The sequence below is a fragment of the Chrysochloris asiatica genome, unplaced genomic scaffold (genome assembly GCF_000296735.1).
Source record: "Chrysochloris asiatica unplaced genomic scaffold, ChrAsi1.0 scaffold00060, whole genome shotgun sequence".
Taxonomy (NCBI): domain Eukaryota; kingdom Metazoa; phylum Chordata; class Mammalia; order Afrosoricida; family Chrysochloridae; genus Chrysochloris; species Chrysochloris asiatica.
In genome coordinates this window covers 7,888,475-7,906,333 of record NW_006408578.1, presented here as the reverse complement: position 1 = coordinate 7,906,333, position 17,859 = coordinate 7,888,475, and the positions used below count along the sequence as shown (strand labels likewise).

Here is a 17,859-nt window from a genome sequence, read left to right as displayed (position 1 = left end):
CCCCGGCGTACGGAGGCTGAACACCAGCTGCTGTTAATTTAAGAGCGTGGAGTAGAAGCAGCTGCCTTAAATCCGGGCCGTCAGAACCGGAGCTGAGTCCGACTGCGAGTTGCAGGATGCGGCGGGCGGTGAGTGACCTCGGGAGGGTCTCGGCGGCCAACAAACCCTGGCCTTCTCTCTATCTTTGTCCCAGGAGGCTAGGTGGCGCCCGGACCTTGGAGCGTGATCAGTCCGGAGGTGCTTGCCTGGAGTGTGCAGAGCCTTCGCATGTCGCCCAGGGACAGCGTGTGCAGTACAGCAGGCAAGGGACGGGCCACAGGGGCCTTTTGTTGTGGCAGCTTTCAATGAGACTATGAGGCAGAATAGGAAAAGGGAACTCTCTGGAGTCTGGAAGGTAGTACTTTTCAAGTTAGTCGGATGTTTTCCAGCCCTCCCCCCGCCTTGTGTATGTAAAATGTGCACAGTGATTAACCAACCCCTGACTCCAACCTGTTGTTAGTTACCAGTGAGTAGCTTGTGACTGTCAGCGACTTTATAGGCCGGAGTTGGGTTTCCAAGACTATATTTTTACGGTACAGCTTTATTTTTCTACCGCTGAGAGACTGGTAGATTTCAACCTCGGATCGATTATCAATTCTCAGCCCAACGTTTAATTGCACAAACAGGGTTCTTTTTCTTCTACCAGGATTGCAAATTAATGCCGAAGGTGCTCCTGACCCAGGGGGCTTAGTTCAGCCGTGGTGATGGTGGTTATGTGCTTTGGAGTCAGTGCCGATTCATAGCGACTCTGTTCCGAGGCCGGAAATAAGTTCAGCCATAGTTCCTACTTTTAAGTCTTTCGTCTAACTGAATACTTACTTGGCTAGTAAAAAAAGAAAAAAAATCAGGATTTAGATATTTAACTTTGCCTTATTTTTCATGTTTACAAATAACCTTATTAAGTGCTGTGTCGAGTTTAAAATTTGCTGACATTTAAGGGCTTTGGTCAAACTCGTAAAGAAATCGAACTCTAAGCTTAAAAGGTTTTTATGTGCGGTGGAGTCGGTTCCGACTCAGCAACCCTGTACAGGGTTTCCGAGGCTGTGAATCTTTACGCGGGAGCATCTTTCTGCAGTAGAACAGCTGGTAGTTTCGAATTGGTGACCTTGAGGTTCTCAGCCCGATTCGTAACCACTACACTCCCGGAGCTCCTAAACTTAAAATAGGTTTCTTAAAAGTCAATTCTTTAGTAGAGATTTTTAAAAACACTTTTTGTGTATTACATTTTCCAATGAACTGTTGGGTTGAAGTGAGTACAGGTGAGTCCGCCGAGTATTATGAAAACCTGGAAGTTAGACCCAAGGGCCACTTAGCTTGTGGTTCTTGTTGGCCTTGGGTCTTTTAAATTTCAGTCCTGGTGTGGGACTGAATGCACTGGACCGCAAGGTCGGTTTGAACTGCAAGTTCACCAGTTGCTCTTCGCAAACCCTATACAGAGTCACTATGGGTCAGAACCGATTCGATGGCACTTAACAACAACAACAAAGTTTTAGAGTCCTAGTGTGACGCTGGACTTGAACCGCAAGGTCAGTAGTTCAAACTCACCCGCCGCTCCTTAGAAACCCTATACAGGGTTGTTATGAGCAGACGGACTCCACAGCACTTAACGGCAACAAGAGTCTTAGAGTGAATGTGGCCATAAGCATGGGACCGATGTGGCGATGTTAGGTAAGCACTGAATTCTACTAACCACGGTCAGCAGTTCAAATTCACAAGCTGCTTCTTGGAAACCCTATACTGGGTCAGAGTCTTGGTGTCGTGCTGTGGGTTAGTTCACTGATCTGCAGAGTCAGCTTGAACATGCAGCATGGTCGGTCAGTGGTTCAAGCTCACCGGTTTCTCCTTGGAAACCCTGTATGGACCGGGTCACTTTGGGTGGGAACCAACTAACAGCACTTAACAACAACATAGTAGTCTTAAAGTTAACAACCCTTAACAGTAACAACAACAAAGTTTTAAGAGTTCTATTGAGACGAAGGACTTTGAACCACAAGGTCCCGCACTTCAAACTCACTAAGAGCTCCTGGGAAACACCATACCAAGGTCGCTGTGGGTTGGAACTGACTGACCTCACTTAACAACTACAACATGAGTCAGAAATGACTTTATGGCACTTAAGTCTTTAGAGTTAACATTTAAAATTTAGCTAAATCAAAAACATAAAGCGTAAAGTTCTTAATTGGGCTTGAAAGAACCTTTTTATTTAAACTGTATAAAATTTCATTCTGAAAAGATTATCCAAAACTTTTTCGTATTTTCAGTCATCACTCTAGAGAGTATAAATTTATTTTTATTACTAGTCTTATGGTATTTCTTGTAGTAGTTTGTATAATAATTGTCACAGCATATGTTAAAAAGCTTGGGGAAAGTTTTACAAAAGTAGTGTCTTCACTTAATCCTATAATCAATGACATGAGTAAATAAAAAGGTGTTACATTCATGAAAAAATAAAAACCTTCCTTTTTTCTTATTTTTAAAATTGGAAATGCAATTTTTAATAAAGATGTTTAAAATTTTTTTAAAAAATTGTATACAGAAAAAAGGTCCATTGCCATCTATTAAGAAAACCAAGAGTAGAATATTGCAAGATGTTTTCTGGGTAAAAATCAAACTTAGTTTTTGTTCTTTGTGTGTGTGTGTGTGTGTGTGCACAAGATCTTTACTAAGATATTTTAACTTGTCTTAGTTTTTACTTTTAATACCTTGGATTTACTAGCATTCCGCCCCCCCCCCCCCCCCCAGCTTTGTGTAGGATAAGCACTGGGCTGCAAGGTCAGTTTGAATCACATGATTGGCAATTCAAACTCACAAACCACGCCTCAGAAACCCTATACAGGGTCACTATGAGTCAGAACCTACTCGATATCACTTAATAACAAAGCATTAAAGGAGTATTGGTGTGGCACTGTAGGATAAGCACCAGACTGCTAAACACAAAGTCATTGGTTCAAAACCACCAGTCCCTCCTCGGATACCCTCTGAAGGAGTGCTATGAGTTCGAATGTACTTAATGGCACTTAACCACAGTAAAGTGCTACAGAGCAAAAATGATGGTTTGTGACTACCACCCTCACTCACAAAATTTCAATTTTTCCTTAATGGGCCTGATTTCTCCACATTTCGGTTTGCGACAGTGTAAGCAACATGTAACATTGACACGTAGCCTGGTAGTAATCCTGGGTTTCCTGGGTAGCTATCACATAGTTGGTCTGCCAAGTTGCTCAAGTCAGAAACAGTTTCCATTGCTGCATCTCTGCCTCTTCCATGTCCAAATTGTTATCCATTTTAACTTCAACTGTTTCACCAGCATCCTAGTCTAGGCTCTGTTATGTCAGGCATTATTCTAAATGTAGGTAAAGCAAGGAACCCTAGTAGTGCTGTAGTGTAAGCATTGTATTACTAATTGAAAGGTTGGCAGTTCAAACACACCAGCTGCTCTGAGGGAGGCGATGAAGCTTTCTGCTCCCTTAAAAAGATTGATTTATAGCCCTGGAAACCCGTTACGGGGTCGCTGTGAATTGGTGGTAGTGAGTTTTTGAGTGAGCTAGAACTAGAACCTAGAAAGTTCATGCCCTCAGAGTTAACTGCCAGGTGGTTGTTGTTTAGTGCCATTGAGTTGGCTCTGACTCAGCAACCCTGTATAGGGTTTCCAAGGAGAGGCTGGTGGGTTTGAACCGTTGACCTTTACAGTCACACCAGGACTACTATTGGCAGGCATGGCAGGAGCAAGAAACAGGTTAACCAGAAAGAAAAGAAAAACTAGGCTATTGTGATGGAGATTATCTGGGGTATTGGAGGCTAATGACTCTTAGCCTCTTTAAGATGTTGTTAAATGTCTTCAGGTTTGGACCCTTAGCAACCTTGCAGTTCAAAGGGTTTTGCAGTTCTGGTGCGTTAACCCACAATGCCACACCAAGATAAGGCAGTTTAAACTGTGGTCTGAAAGGTGACAAGAAGCAAAGCCCTAGGGAAAATGGTGGGTGAAGCTGGTTAGGCATAGAATAGGCAGTGCAGAGGCCCTGAGGCACGGAAGAGCTTTACTCAAGAGGGGCAGAGTCAGACTAAGGAATTTGCCATACATTAGATGATGCATAGAGCTCAGCCAAAGAAGCCAGAATGTAGCTTTATTTGGAGGGAGGGAGGGAGGTGTGAAGTGTGAGTTTCTATTTGAGTAATCTGGGTATGAATCCCAGCTTTGTGTTCACCTGAGAGCCCTTAACCTTTCCCAGCCTTGGTATTCTTATCTCCAAATAAAGACTTAACTTTTGAGGAGGGTGGTGAAGTTTGAATGAGAACATTTGTAGAATACATGACACTTTTTGACTTAAAAAAACAAAACAACTCCTTATGTGAAAGCTTAAAAAAAGAAAATAGTCTGCTAAATGGAATCATTTTAAATGTTTCCCCATTTAAATTAGAACTAAAAAGAAGGGCTTGTGGTTCAAACCGACTTTTCGGTCCAGTGCATTATCCCACAGCGCTGCACCAAAACTGTTGTTATGTGTAAATTGAAGAGCTTAGGTTTCCTCTGGAGGAAGGGATAGAGAGCTGGAAACACCACCTTCAGAGCGTTTAGACCTAGATGGAAGATATGCCAAGAAACAATAATTTCACATTTTGGTATTTCTGTTGAGTAAAGGTTTCAGTACTTTTCTATTTACTGTCATAGCTATACTTAGAAGTAAGTCTCAGATAATGTTCAGGGAGAAAAGATCGATTTCATTATCACTAAATTTGGCTAATTATTATCAGCTTTTATCGGTAAGTTTTGAATTAATTTTTCTTCCATTAACGTCACTAAGTGATAATGAGTTTGAAATTTTAGTGCTTTAGAATTTCTAAAATTAGTGAACATAAAGTTTTTATATAAACCATAGCAGTTTATGAATTTTGGACTGTTAACCTCAAGGTCAGCAGTTCAAAACTACCAGCGTTTCTGCTAGAGAAAGATGAGGCTTTCTGCTCCGTAAAGTTTTACAGTATCGAAACCCCTATACAGGGTCCCTATGAATTGGAACTGACTTGACAGCATGCAGCAGCTGCAGCAAATTTGTTGTTAGGTGCCATCTAGTCGGTTCCAACTCATAGTGTCCTTGTATAAGGTTTCAGAGAAGTGGCAGGTGGGTTTGAACCATTGACCTTGCAGTCTTGGGCATTATCCTGCAGGACTCCAGCAGCGATATTATATTAGAATATAGTTTTCCTTAAGTCAAGGGCTCTCAAACTTGAGCATTTATCAGCATCATCTGGAAGGCCCAACCCCCTAATAAGTTCCCAGGTTGAACTGATCTTGCAGGTGCTCCAAAACCAAAAAAAAACAAAAAACAAAAAAAACCCAAAACCATTCCCAGTCACCTGGAAGTTGATTACAAGGCATAGCAGAGACACAATAGGGAAGTGGACTCACATCTTTCTTATATGGAACGAGCAACTGGTGGGTTCACATTACTGACCTTCCTATTAGCAGCTGAGCTCTTCATTACTCTACCAGGGCTTTTGTTGGTGTCCCAGGAACCCTAGTTTGAGAACTTCTGTCTTAAACCAAGACAATGTCAATCACTTGGTAAATGGTTATTTACACTTCAAGATATAGATCTCTATTCTATGCTTGTCCTATATTACTTTAACCCAGAATTTTTATTGATAATGGTAATTAGTTGGGAATTTACTATGAAACATGTTCTTGAACATAAAAGGTAATTTGTAAACTATCAACTTTCCAGCTTCAATCATGCATTACTGATGTATTCCTTGGTAAGGGATATTGGAAATTAAAAGAATACTTTCAACAGAGAGAGAGCTATGTTCCTCAAGAATACGATCATCTTCTATTATACCAGCTTGATAGATCAATAAATAAGGCAAGTACATTGTTTTGTCATGTGACCAGAATACTAACATATAATCATTTGTAAGTGTTTTAATTTCATGTGGTCTAATATCTAGGAACTGAATGACAATAAGTTTCCGTATGTTTCACTGTTGCTGAGGAGTATTCAGAGATTCTTACTGGATGACCTCACAGAAGAACCTTTGCTAATTCAGCAGGGGCTGATCCCAAAGATAAGTGTCACAATTTGAATTTGGTATAACTTTGGATAACGTGTAGAACTAAAGTGTCAAGTTTGGTATTTTCAGTTCCTTTGGAATTAAATTAGGACATAGATTGGTACTGATGCATATTGCGTAGATGCACTAGAGACAAATTTAGCCCACGCTTCCATATGTATGTGCTCTGCAGGATGCTTTGCATGGTGTACAGGATATAAGTCAGACACGTGCCCTTAAACAGCTAGTTTTTAGTGTACATGCAAGATGTTTTTCTTTTTTTCTAGGAGTGACTAGTCTCAGCAAAAATGTCTAAACATGGCCTTTACTTTACTGAATACATATTTTCTAGAAGGATTTATAGAAGTTTGTTTTGGTGTAGAGCTGTAGGATAAACACTCAACTGCAAGGTCAGTTTGTACCACAAGGTTGGTGGTTCAAACTTACCAGCTGTTCCTCAGAAATCCTATACTGGGTCGCTATAAATTGAGAACGACTCAATGACACTTAATAACAACATCCTAAATTATACCCAGTACTTGTATCTTAATGTGAAATTGCATGTTTGCTCTTAGAGAAGAAGAGATTCTGTGATTAGCTTGGACGATTTTGGCAAAAATGAATAAATAAAAAGTAGCCAGGCCTGAGACAGATTTATTATAACCACCATCCTTTGATAATTTATATTTTACTGCTCTCAGATTACAAGAACTTCCCTTGAATTGGGAGAGGCTCATCAGTTTTTAAAACCTCATTTACTACATGTTACAGTTGCTGTTAAGTGAGTTCTAACTCCTGGCCACCCCATCTGTGTCAGAGTAGAGCTGTGCTTCATTAGGTTTTCTATGGCTGATATTTTGGGCAGTTGATCAATCACCAGGCTTTTTTCCAAAGCACCATTGGGTGCACTGCCATCTCTAGCCTTTCAGTTAGCAGCTGAGCATGTTTAATAGTTGACCTCACTGAAGGGCTCCAAACATTTCCCACTAACCAGTATATGGACTTTTCCTAACCAATCCTAGTGAACTCTCCCAATTCTTGCTCATATCTGAGAATTGACTCATTTCAACTTGTAGCAGTATAACTCAATCCTAAAGCTGGAGGCCTCTAGAACCAAATCTAATTGAAAATGATGTAGAATAGAAAAAAGGTCTTTAAAATAGTGGGTGTGCTATCTGTTGACATTCTATTGAATACTTTTTCATTAGTTACTTCATCAGGCATGATTCAGCCTCTGTGTCTTTTTCTGTGCACATGGTTTCCTGGCTTGAAGAGACAGTCAGATTTCTCACTAAGGAAGATGAAGCCGCAGACATATCCCTGGTTACGGCCATAAAAGACTTCTTTGACACAGCAGTGGTAAGGATGGGAGTGGATGCTTCAGGAACAGATACCATTGTTGATTTTCAGAAATCTTCAAGTGATTGCTATTCCTCATTTCAGTAATTGAGGCCATCTTGGTTTCTTTGCTAGTAGACTCCCATATTTCATTATTAAGATATATGAAATAGAAATTGAGATTGATTGTATAGGTAGGTAGATAAATACAGATATATGCACATATTTAACCAACATATCCAATGTTATAGAAAAATGAGATGATTCATTTTGAGACATGCAAATATATTACTTACCTAATTGAGGGTGATAAGCTGATTAACTGAACTCAAATAGACTTCACTATGTAAAAGTTTTCCACCTATTCCAGAAATGAAAGCATCAATGTAGTTATTGTTTATGATGCTAATTTTTATACTCACCTTTTTTTTAGATTATTTCAAGGAATAGTAATCAAGGTAAGTACATTATTTGCCTACTTAAAATTCTTCCTTAGTAGACTATTTTGATACAGAGAAACAAATATTTAAATAAGATAGAAAAGTAAAATTGGTTTAGAAATTATGATTTGACTTTAGTGACTGCTTAGAATAATAATGATGTTGAATGTCTTTGATTACCTGAGGTGAATTTTTACTTAGCTCAATATGACATACCATTTGTCTACTTAGTTTGACTCAGGTGTGAAGAGTGTATTTTACATTGTAAACCAGCCTGTGCAGCTGTTGCTGATTTAGCTTGGAGCTGGTTGAAGTGCCTATATCTTCAAACATGGAAGAGGTGAAATCTTAGAAGTTTATAATTTTGTTCATTGTGGCTCCAGTTAAAAGTAATTGGACATTTTGAATTAATGGTATCATAGATTAAAAGCCTTTAAAGTATTGGAGCACTTCATAAATTGAGGCATCTTAAATTAAGAGGTCTTTTTTCATAGGATACATCTTTTTTCTTTTTGAAAATTTGTTATTGCATCTAAATCCTACAATGGGTGCCATCTTGCATTGAGGAAATTTTAATACTGGAAATTTATGCATGAGCCCAGTGTTAAATAATTAATATATCAAAATCATACATCTGCACACCATTGTTATTTCATATTTAACAGGAGTAAATGAAATCAGATGCTTAATATTTAATAAGCATATAACATTGCCATATACCCTCATTTATACTATGCGCTGATACACAAGGGGGCTTCCAAAGTTTTGGGGAAAATTCCAATATTTTTTTCTCCATTTTTTCCACAAACTTTATGAAGACCTCTGATAAGTTAAGTAGAAGCTGAGGTTTCTCTGATTACCTTATTAATTAAAGAGCAACACTTATGAAACAGTGTCTGCTTCTGTGTTAGTCCAATACTGTATAACATTTTTATTTTTACAAAATACACAAATATGAGGAGCACACAGAAGAACTTGGGTGGTGCTGTAGGTGAAGCAATGGGCCACAGGGTCTCTATGAATCTTCACGCGTTTCTATGAACCAACGAAGCAGCGTTTCACAACCACCACAGAGGATCACATGGAAACAACGGGAAAGTGTAGGAAATGGCTTTCACACTTTGTGTATTCCATTCAAAAAAAGGGAGTCTTGCTGGGAATATGATAATCACCAGGAACAGTAACTCTTTGTGTATATTGCTGTTATTTTCTAGGATATTGGGACTTAGGGTGGGGTCCCTGTAATTTGAAGCAGGCTGTAATTTGTTCTTGCCCAGATTATAATTTTTTATTTTATAAAAACTTTTTGTTGTGAATTGAGTGAAGATTCAGATGAAATTTCTGAAAAATTTGCTGTTCCCATATTTCTTTTGTTTTTTTCCATGACTCCTGTTGTGTAGGGATCATCTTATTAGCATAAGTTTTAATCATCAAAATTATGCTTTCAGGGAAAACTCAGATGTTGGATTCCTTCATATTTAGTTTAGGGTTCCTGATGACAGAAAAGTCGCTGAATAATTCGATTGGGCAGGAGGTGAGTTGCGCACAATGTGTTAACAGTAACAGAAGCTCAGAGAAAGTTTTATAATGATCTATGTCTTGTTTCCCCATCCTGAATATCTTCTCCTCACAAAAGGCTCTGAGGACCTTGAACTGCATTTTGGAGACTGTACCTCAGGAAGCGAGAAAAAAACTCTGTCTGTTAAAAGGCCCATGTGATTTTATGTGAGTGACCTTGTTCTCAATTGTTTGATGTGGTGAGAGCAAAATCTCTCATTGATAATACTTTCATCTATAAAAGTGAAGCTGTGTACATTCTAGCTGATTTCTTCTTTGCTTCCTCTAAGAAATGCTTTGTTACACCTATTATGACCTGGGTTCTATGTCAGGTAATGAAGGAAGGATCAAGGAAAACCAGCTAGACTTTGCCAAGTTCTTTTTCAGTGTTACGGGCTTTTCCTTTCAATTTGTAAGGAGAAACACTTGTGTGAATAACTTTTTCATTGTGAATGTGAATTGAGTTAGTCATTTGCTATAGAATGGTGAGAGTTTGAATCCTCAAGCCACACTCCTTGGGTTAAAAGCAGGCTTTGCCATTTTGTTGTTGTTGTTGTTAAGTGCCGTTGAGTCGGTTCCAACCCATAGCGAACCCTATATAGGGTTTCCGAGGAGCAGCTGGTGAGCTTGGACCCACCGACCTTGCAGTTCAAACGACTTTGCAGTCTGGTGCATTAACCCACATCGCCACACCAGGACTCCTTTGGCATTTTGCTATTTGTGAATTTAAGGAGACTGATGGCAGTAGTGGATTATGTGTCAGGCTACTAACTGCAAGGTCAGCAGTTCGAGTCTACCAGGTACTCTATGGGGAGAAAGGATTCCTGCTTTTGTAACGATTTAGTCTCAGAAACCTTAACACAGGGTCACTGTGAGAGTCAGAACCAGCTTGAAGGCACAAAGCAAGCCAGTTGTGAGTGTACAGGAAAGTACGTCCTGAACTTCAGTGTTGTTGTTGTTGTTGTTGTTATGTGCCGTCGAGTCGGTTCCGACCCATAGCGACCCTGTACAGGGTTTCCGAGGGTGTAAATCCTTACGGGAGTAGAAAGCCTCATCTTTCTCCCGCGGAGCAGCTGGTAGTTTCGAACCGCTGACCTTTAGGTTCGCAGCCCGATTCGTAACCACTACAAACTGGAGACAGCAATGTTGTTGGTAAGGGCCACCAATGCAGTTCCGACTCATACCGACTCTGTAAAAGCTTTCCAAGATGGCAGCCTTACAGCAGCTCAAGCCGACTTTACAGTCCAGTGCATTAACTCACAGCGCCACACCCTGGTGTGGCACTGTAGGATCAGCCCTGGACTGTGAATCACAAGCTGATCCTTGGCAACCCTATATAGGGTTACTGTGAGTCGGAATGGATCAACAGCACATAAAAACAACAAAATGATAGAGATGTTAAAGAAGTTTAACAAAGCAGTCATTTAAAGTGATTACCACATAACCTTGTCACCAGTTAGGAGGGGTATACCAACAGGACATGGAGTTTATGTTGTCTTTACAAGTGTTGGATGTTTTTTTCCTTTGGTGACCAAGCCACATTTGCCTGAGTTCTTCGGATATGGAATTTGGAGCAAGGTGGGTAATGTACAACCAGAGAAAGAACAAAACCCAGCATCATGTTTATTTAAATTTTTTTTTTTATTATAGTTAAACATGTTGTTGTTGATTGCTGATGAAGAATTGATTCTGACTCATAGGAGTCTAAGGAGATAGAGGAGAACTCGGCCCCTTAGGGTTTTCTTGGCAGTCATCATTACAGAAGTAAATCACCAGGTCTTTCTTGAGAAACTGCAGAGCTGCTGGGCGGTCTTGAACCACTAACCTCTTGATTAGCAGCTGAACACTTACTCATTGTGCCACCTGGCCTTCATAAAATTAAGCATATAGAAGAGAGCTTCAAAAAGTTCATGGGAAAATTCCATTATCTTTCAATTACATTTTTCCATACACTTTTTTTTCTGTTTCTGAGGAAACTTTATTTTAAACAAATCACAAAACATTAAAGGATATATTACAAATAAATATAAATTTGACATGACTTTTGCTTTTACGGTTATCTTGAACTACTCTGGAATTGATTATCTTGCATAAAGTGGCATCTTAGTCAATTTCTTATTGCTTTGACTTGTTCAATGTTTTCACACTTTGTTGCCCTCTGTTTTGTTATAGGAGTTTTAAAGATTCCTTTTCTTTGTAATGAGTACAAAGGTTTTCTGTTTACTGATTTATCTAAACATTCTTTTTTTTCTCTAGCCAATCCCTGTTTTTTTTTTTTTTTGGATGTATATAGAAGCACTTGGGACTATATAACCATTCAAACAACCAAAGGGTATGTCCTCTCCCTCCTTGAGTCTAGAGTCCCCAGCTGCGCTGTTTCTCCATGTCATCTTCTCTGCCTCCATCTCTGGCAACTCTGCTTCTCTTAACAGGGTCCTGAGCTCCACTCCCTTGATGGTCCCAGGGTCCTCTGCTCATGGACTGCAAGATCAACCACTCCCCTCCTTTTGTTACAAAACATCTACCTTTACATTTTTTAACATTCACAATCAGTCCTGATAGCAATTATTCACTATTGAACCACAAGAGTCTTATCTCCATCTCCTTTCACCAGTCCCGTCTAGACAGGCTTTTTCCATAAACTTTTTGAAGCTCCCTAATGGACTCCTGGTGTGGAGCTGTGGGTTAATGTGCCAGACTGCAGTCATTTAAACTGTAAGTTGGCAGTTCAAGCTCAACAGCTGCTCCTCGGAAACCCAATACAGGGTCACTATCGGTCAGAACTGACTTGACGGCACTTAACAACAACAATGTAACATAAAGCTTGCCATTTTAATCATTTTTAAGGGTACAATTTAATGGTATTACCCTCAAATGAGATGGACCAGTACAGTCGCAGCAGCAGTGGACTCAGCTGTAACAAAGATTGTTAGGATGGCTCAGGACTGGGCAATGTTTTGTCCTATTGTACATATAAGGTCACTATGAGTCAGGACTGATATGATGGTGCCTAATGACAATTAACCACCACTCGTCTGTCAGCTTGTTGTACTGTGGTGGCTTGTGAGTTGCTGTGATTCTGAAAGCTATGCCACCGGTATTTTAAATGCCAGCAGGGTCACCCATGGTGGATAGGGTTCAGATGAGCTTCCAGACCAAGACAGACTAGGGAGAAAGAGTGACGAACTACTTCCAAATATTTAGTCACTGCAAACCTTATGAATAACAGAGAAATACTGTCAGATATAGTGCCAGGAAATGAGCCCCTCAGATTGGAAGGCACTCAAAATGCGATTGAGGAACAGCTGCCTCCTCAAAGTAGAGTTGACCTTGATGACACAAATGGACTAAAGCACAGGGGAGAAAAGCCCACGGGACCTTTATTTGCTGATGGGGCACAACTCAAAATGAAGAGAAATAGCTGTAAACATCCATTGAAAATCAGAGCATGGAATGTAGAAAGTATGAATCTGGGAAAATTGGAAGTTGTCAAAAATGAAATGGAATGCATAAACATTGATATCTTAGGCATTAATGAGCTGAAATGGACTGGTATTGGCCGTTTTGAATCTGATGACCACATGGTTTACTATGCTAGAAATGACAAATTGAAGAGGAATGGTGTTGAACAGAACATGGGCACACTGAATGGTTTAAAATTAAAGTGTGACAAGGTATTCTTTCACCATACTTACTCAACCTGTATGCTGAGCAAATAATCTGAGAAAAGCTGGGTTATATGAAGAAAAACATGAAGTCAGGATTGGAGCAAGACTCATTAACAACCTGCGATATGCAGATGATAAAACCTTGCTTGCTGCACATGAAGAGGACTTTAAATATTTACTGAAGATCAAAGAGCACAGCCTTCAGTATGGATTACATCTCAATGTAAAGAAAACAAAAATCTTCACCACTGGACCAATAAACATTCTTATCAACAGAGAAAAGATTGAAGTTGTCAAGGACTTCATTCTTCTTGGATCAACTCTCATCACTCACGGAAGCAGCAGTCAAGAAATCAAACAACGTATTGCATTAGGCAAATCTGCTGCATAAGACCTTTTTAAAGTGTTGAAGAGCAAAGATGTCAGCTTGAGGATTAAGGTGCACTGGCCCAAGCCATGGTATTTTCAGTAACCTCATAACGCATGCGAAAGCTGGACAGGAAGACCATAGAAGAATTGATGCTTTTGAGTTGTGATGTTGGAGGAGCATATTGAAAGTGCCATGGACTGCCGAAAGAACCAATAGATCTGCATTGGAAGAAGTGCAGCCAGAGTGTTCCTTGGAGCCCAAGATGGTCAGACTTTGTCTCTCATATTTTGGACATATTGTCAGGAGGGACCAGTCGCTAGAAAAGGACATCATGATTGGTAAGGTGGAGGGTCAGAGAAAAAGAGAAGACCTCCCAATGAGATGGATTGGCCAAGTGGCAGCATCGGTGGACTCAAGTGTGGCAACAGTAGTGAGGGTGGCCCAGGATCAGGCAATGTTTTGTTATGCTGTGCATAGGGTCGCTATAAGTTGGTACTGACTTGATGGCACCTAAACAACAATTATATTTACAATCATGTATTGTGCAACCAAGGAGCTCTGGTAGCATAGTGGTTACGAATCGGGCTGCGGACTGCAAAGTCAGCAGTTCGAAACTACCAGTCTCTCCGCGGGAGAAAGATGAGGCTTTCTGATCCTGTAAAGATTTACAGCCTCGGAAACCCTCTACAGACAGGGTCACGATGGGTCGGAACCGACTCCAAGGAACTTAACAACAACATTGTGCAACCGTCACCATAATTTATTTTCACCACATTTTCATCACCCCGAGCAGAAACTCAATACCCCTAGCACATTATTCCCTGATCTTCCTTCCCTTCCTTCAGCTCCTGGCAACCACTGATAAACATTCATCTCTGTGCATTTGACAATCATTCTAGATATTTCATATAAGCGAGATCAGACAATATTTGTCTTTTGTGTTTGTCTGATTTCATTCAGCATAATTTTCTCAATGTTCATGTTGTAGCATGGATTAAGAAAAAGTCATTTTTCTTGAAAAGCTTGTGTGGCTACACACCACTTTCTGCTTATCCATCTACTGATGGCTGCCTGGGTCATTTCCACCTGTTACGTCTTGTGAATAATAATGCAGTGACCATTGGTGTACAAGTGTCTGCTATAGTTCTTTGGGGTATAGATCAAGGAGTAGAATTGTTGGGTTGTAGTGCAGTGGGATATCTGTTGTGCTGCTAACCTTGGGGTCGGGCAATTCAGACCCCATCAGCTGTTCCTCAGTAGAAAGATGAGACTCTGCTCCCATGAAGATACAAGGTCTTGGAATATCTGTGGAGTTTCACTCCATCCTGTAGAGGTGGGGTGAGTGAAAATCAACTAAATTATCCATGAGTTCTAGTAAATCTAAACCTAAGTTAAGTTTTTGAGGTGCCACCACCCTGTTTCCTACATTGGGATCAGTATCATGTTTTGAAATTGCATCTAATCATGGCTTTAGTAAAATCATTACTCTTAATGGTATATTAAGATTTAGAGAGCAGCTGACCTGTTGCTTTCTTTCTAAGTTTTCAAATTAATCCCATGATCATTCTACTTTATGGTTTGTGGGTTCTAGAAAGTCTGGGATATGTTGTAAGTCAGAGGTGAAACTGCAAACATAAAATTAAATAGAACTATCATTGGTTTTATTAGAAGGCATCCATGTAATGACTTGGAAATGACTTGATGGCACTTAATAACAACAACAACATATAGTCAGTAGAATTCCTGGTGTGACACTGTAGGGTAAGCACTGGACTGTTAACCACAAGATCGGCAGTTCAGACTTATACCAGCTGTTCCTTGGAAACCCTATCTATGGTCACTGTGAGTCAGAAAGACTCATCTGCCCTTAACGACCACTACAACAACATGTAACAATACAATTGATTTTTTTAACAGAAACTAAAGTATCACAAGCTTTCTTAAAACTCTTTAACATAAAAGTTGATTATTTCCTACTTAAAAAAATTATTATTGTACTAACAAGTAGTATTTCTGCTATACAACATGGGAATCTGTGAGGTGTACAATAATGTAATAATTTAATCCCATTATATTTCTAAATTAAAGTTTAGATTTTCATTCAGCTGTCAAAGTTAGGATGCAAAAAGTATAATGTATAATCTTCACAGGCTGGGGAGGTGTTAATAAAATTCCGTAATCTTAACGTTGGGTCTATCTTCAGAGACCATCAGATTGAATTCGCTTTACAGAAGGAGAAATGGAACATCAGAGTGTCTGGTAGTTGTGTTGTTGGGTACTGTTGAGTTGCTTTCAACTCAGCGACTCTATCTAGGGTTTCTGAGTAGCAGCCGGTTGGTTTGAACCACAAACCTTGCAGTTACCAGTCCATTGCTTATCCTGAAGCACCATACCATATTTTTTAAAATAAATTTTTAAAATAAAAAATGTATTTAAAAAAAAAGAAACCTGTTCCCACTGAGTCGATTCTGATTCATAGTGACCCCCCACAAGTACTGAGTAAAATGGCTCCATAGGGTTTCCTTATCTTTCTGAAAGCGAGTTGCCAGGCGTTTCTTCCACAGCGCTGCTGGGTGAGTTTGAAATACCAACCTAAAGGAAAATAGTCCAGTGCATACTTAATTTGCACCTAGCAGGGGTCCAGGTAGATACATATGGGTTATAGTATATAAGCATGAAGATTTTTCCTTTAAAGTTTCATGTTGACATCTGAGGAAATTGTGATCAATGCTGGGTGCTGAATGTGAAACAGTTGTCAGAAATGTCCTTCTTGGTTTTTATGTTTCATGACAGTAGACTGATGTATTTTGCCTGTTGATGTTCATTTCAGTAACAGGTTATTTATCTTAATGTTTCAGGAAAGACCTTGCAAGGACTATTATGACTGCTGGTGGTAAGTAGTGTTGAGAATTTTAAATTTCGGAATAACAAATCTTGGGCATGGAGGGAAGGAGGCTGTTGTGAGCATCTTGGAATTATGGGGAATGAAATTGTGGTTAAATTAAAAACAGGAACTAGGATTTTATTTGTAATTTAGGATGTGAGTTTTCTGTATGTTAAAAACTATTAAGAATTGTTTGTGAATATTCATTTACTTTTACCCACTAGTTTCCTGAAATGTTAGTGTTTTGCCATACTTGTTTCAAATCTTCTTTTTTTAAAAAGTAACAAAGTCCTCAGTGAACATGCCCTCTTTCTGTTCCTGTTCCCCTCTACACTGGTGGGAGCGATCCTTAGCTTGGGATTGTCCATTCACAAGCCTGCTTCTACTGCTCTATGTAATAAATGTAGAAGTATCATAGTTTTGCAAATTAAAGAAAAGATTATATAAATGCTATCCTGTTGTACACACACTTTGGCTAACTTGCACTTTACCCTTAAACTATTTGAGATTTAAACATAATGAAATGGAATTTTAATTTATGTACTGTAAAACAGCACAGTATATCTTGGAATTTTAATTGTTGTCATGGGAATGCTTTTCCTTCATTCTTGTTTTGGCTATTTGGAAAGCTCCTTTTGGAAACTGTTCTACTATATCTGAAACAAATCCGAGAGATATTTATTACTTAATACAGTGGCATATGCTGATAGATTTTCAGATTTTTTTTTTTCTCCAACTACTGTTTCTTAACTAATTGAAATGAATATGATCACACCAGGATATATACTGTTGTTTGTGACAGAGGACATATTGCTAGTACTCTTAAGATGGGATTTCTTGGTGTAAGTGGCAATCGTTCCTGTTGTTTTTCTTCATGCCCAGAATTATCCTGGTCTACTGTGTTTTTACTCAGATTATGACCAGCAGGCTGCTATTTCTGAAGCATTATGTAGACTGGTGTCTGGAAACCCAAGGGATGACTTTGCACATCAGTGGTTTGAAGATGATTACATCGCTGAAGCTTTCAAAAAAATTGACAACGGGGAGTTTGAGACAGTGAGCTTCCTCCTTATATATAAACAGTGTCTCATCAGTGTTTAGTGAACCACCCCTCTCAAGTACTTTCATGTGTGTTTGGCTTAGAGAAGTCACTTAACATGTGACTAAGTTTTCATTCTTAAAACTTCCTATTTCATGTGTTGCTGTTACTATTGCCTTGATCATCTCTGACTCGTGGCTGCCCTGTGTCTACCAGAGTGAAGCATCGTTCTCAAAGTGGCCAGCATGTTTGAGTCCATTGCCGAGGCTGTACTAGCAGTCCATCTCACCAAGGGTCTCCCTTGCTCTCGCTGTTCCTTTACTTCACCAGACATGATGCCCTCCTCTTGTGATTATTGCCATCTGATAAAGAGAGCTGCAAAGAGTTTGTTTCACACACAGTTACACTATTTGAGGATAATGCTAACAGAACATTTGTAGGTCAGATACGGATATCTATTGTTGCTAAGTGCTAAC

General features: G+C 39.5%; 1 protein-coding gene across 1 annotated transcript in view; it reads left to right on the top strand.

Moving 5' to 3' along the window:
- The first annotated feature begins 4,734 nt into the window (after window positions 1–4,734).
- SYCP2L (synaptonemal complex protein 2-like) overlaps window positions 4,735–17,859 on the top strand; it is a 126,338-nt gene continuing 113,213 nt past the window's right edge. The window contains exons 1-9 of the mRNA XM_006864123.1: window positions 4,735–4,800; window positions 5,763–5,900; window positions 5,986–6,102; window positions 7,342–7,446; window positions 7,859–7,883; window positions 9,314–9,399; window positions 9,502–9,590; window positions 16,319–16,353; window positions 17,258–17,400. Coding sequence (XP_006864185.1) covers window positions 4,735–4,800; window positions 5,763–5,900; window positions 5,986–6,102; window positions 7,342–7,446; window positions 7,859–7,883; window positions 9,314–9,399; window positions 9,502–9,590; window positions 16,319–16,353; window positions 17,258–17,400 — 804 coding nt within the window. The remainder of the gene's footprint in view (window positions 4,801–5,762; window positions 5,901–5,985; window positions 6,103–7,341; window positions 7,447–7,858; window positions 7,884–9,313; window positions 9,400–9,501; window positions 9,591–16,318; window positions 16,354–17,257; window positions 17,401–17,859) is intronic.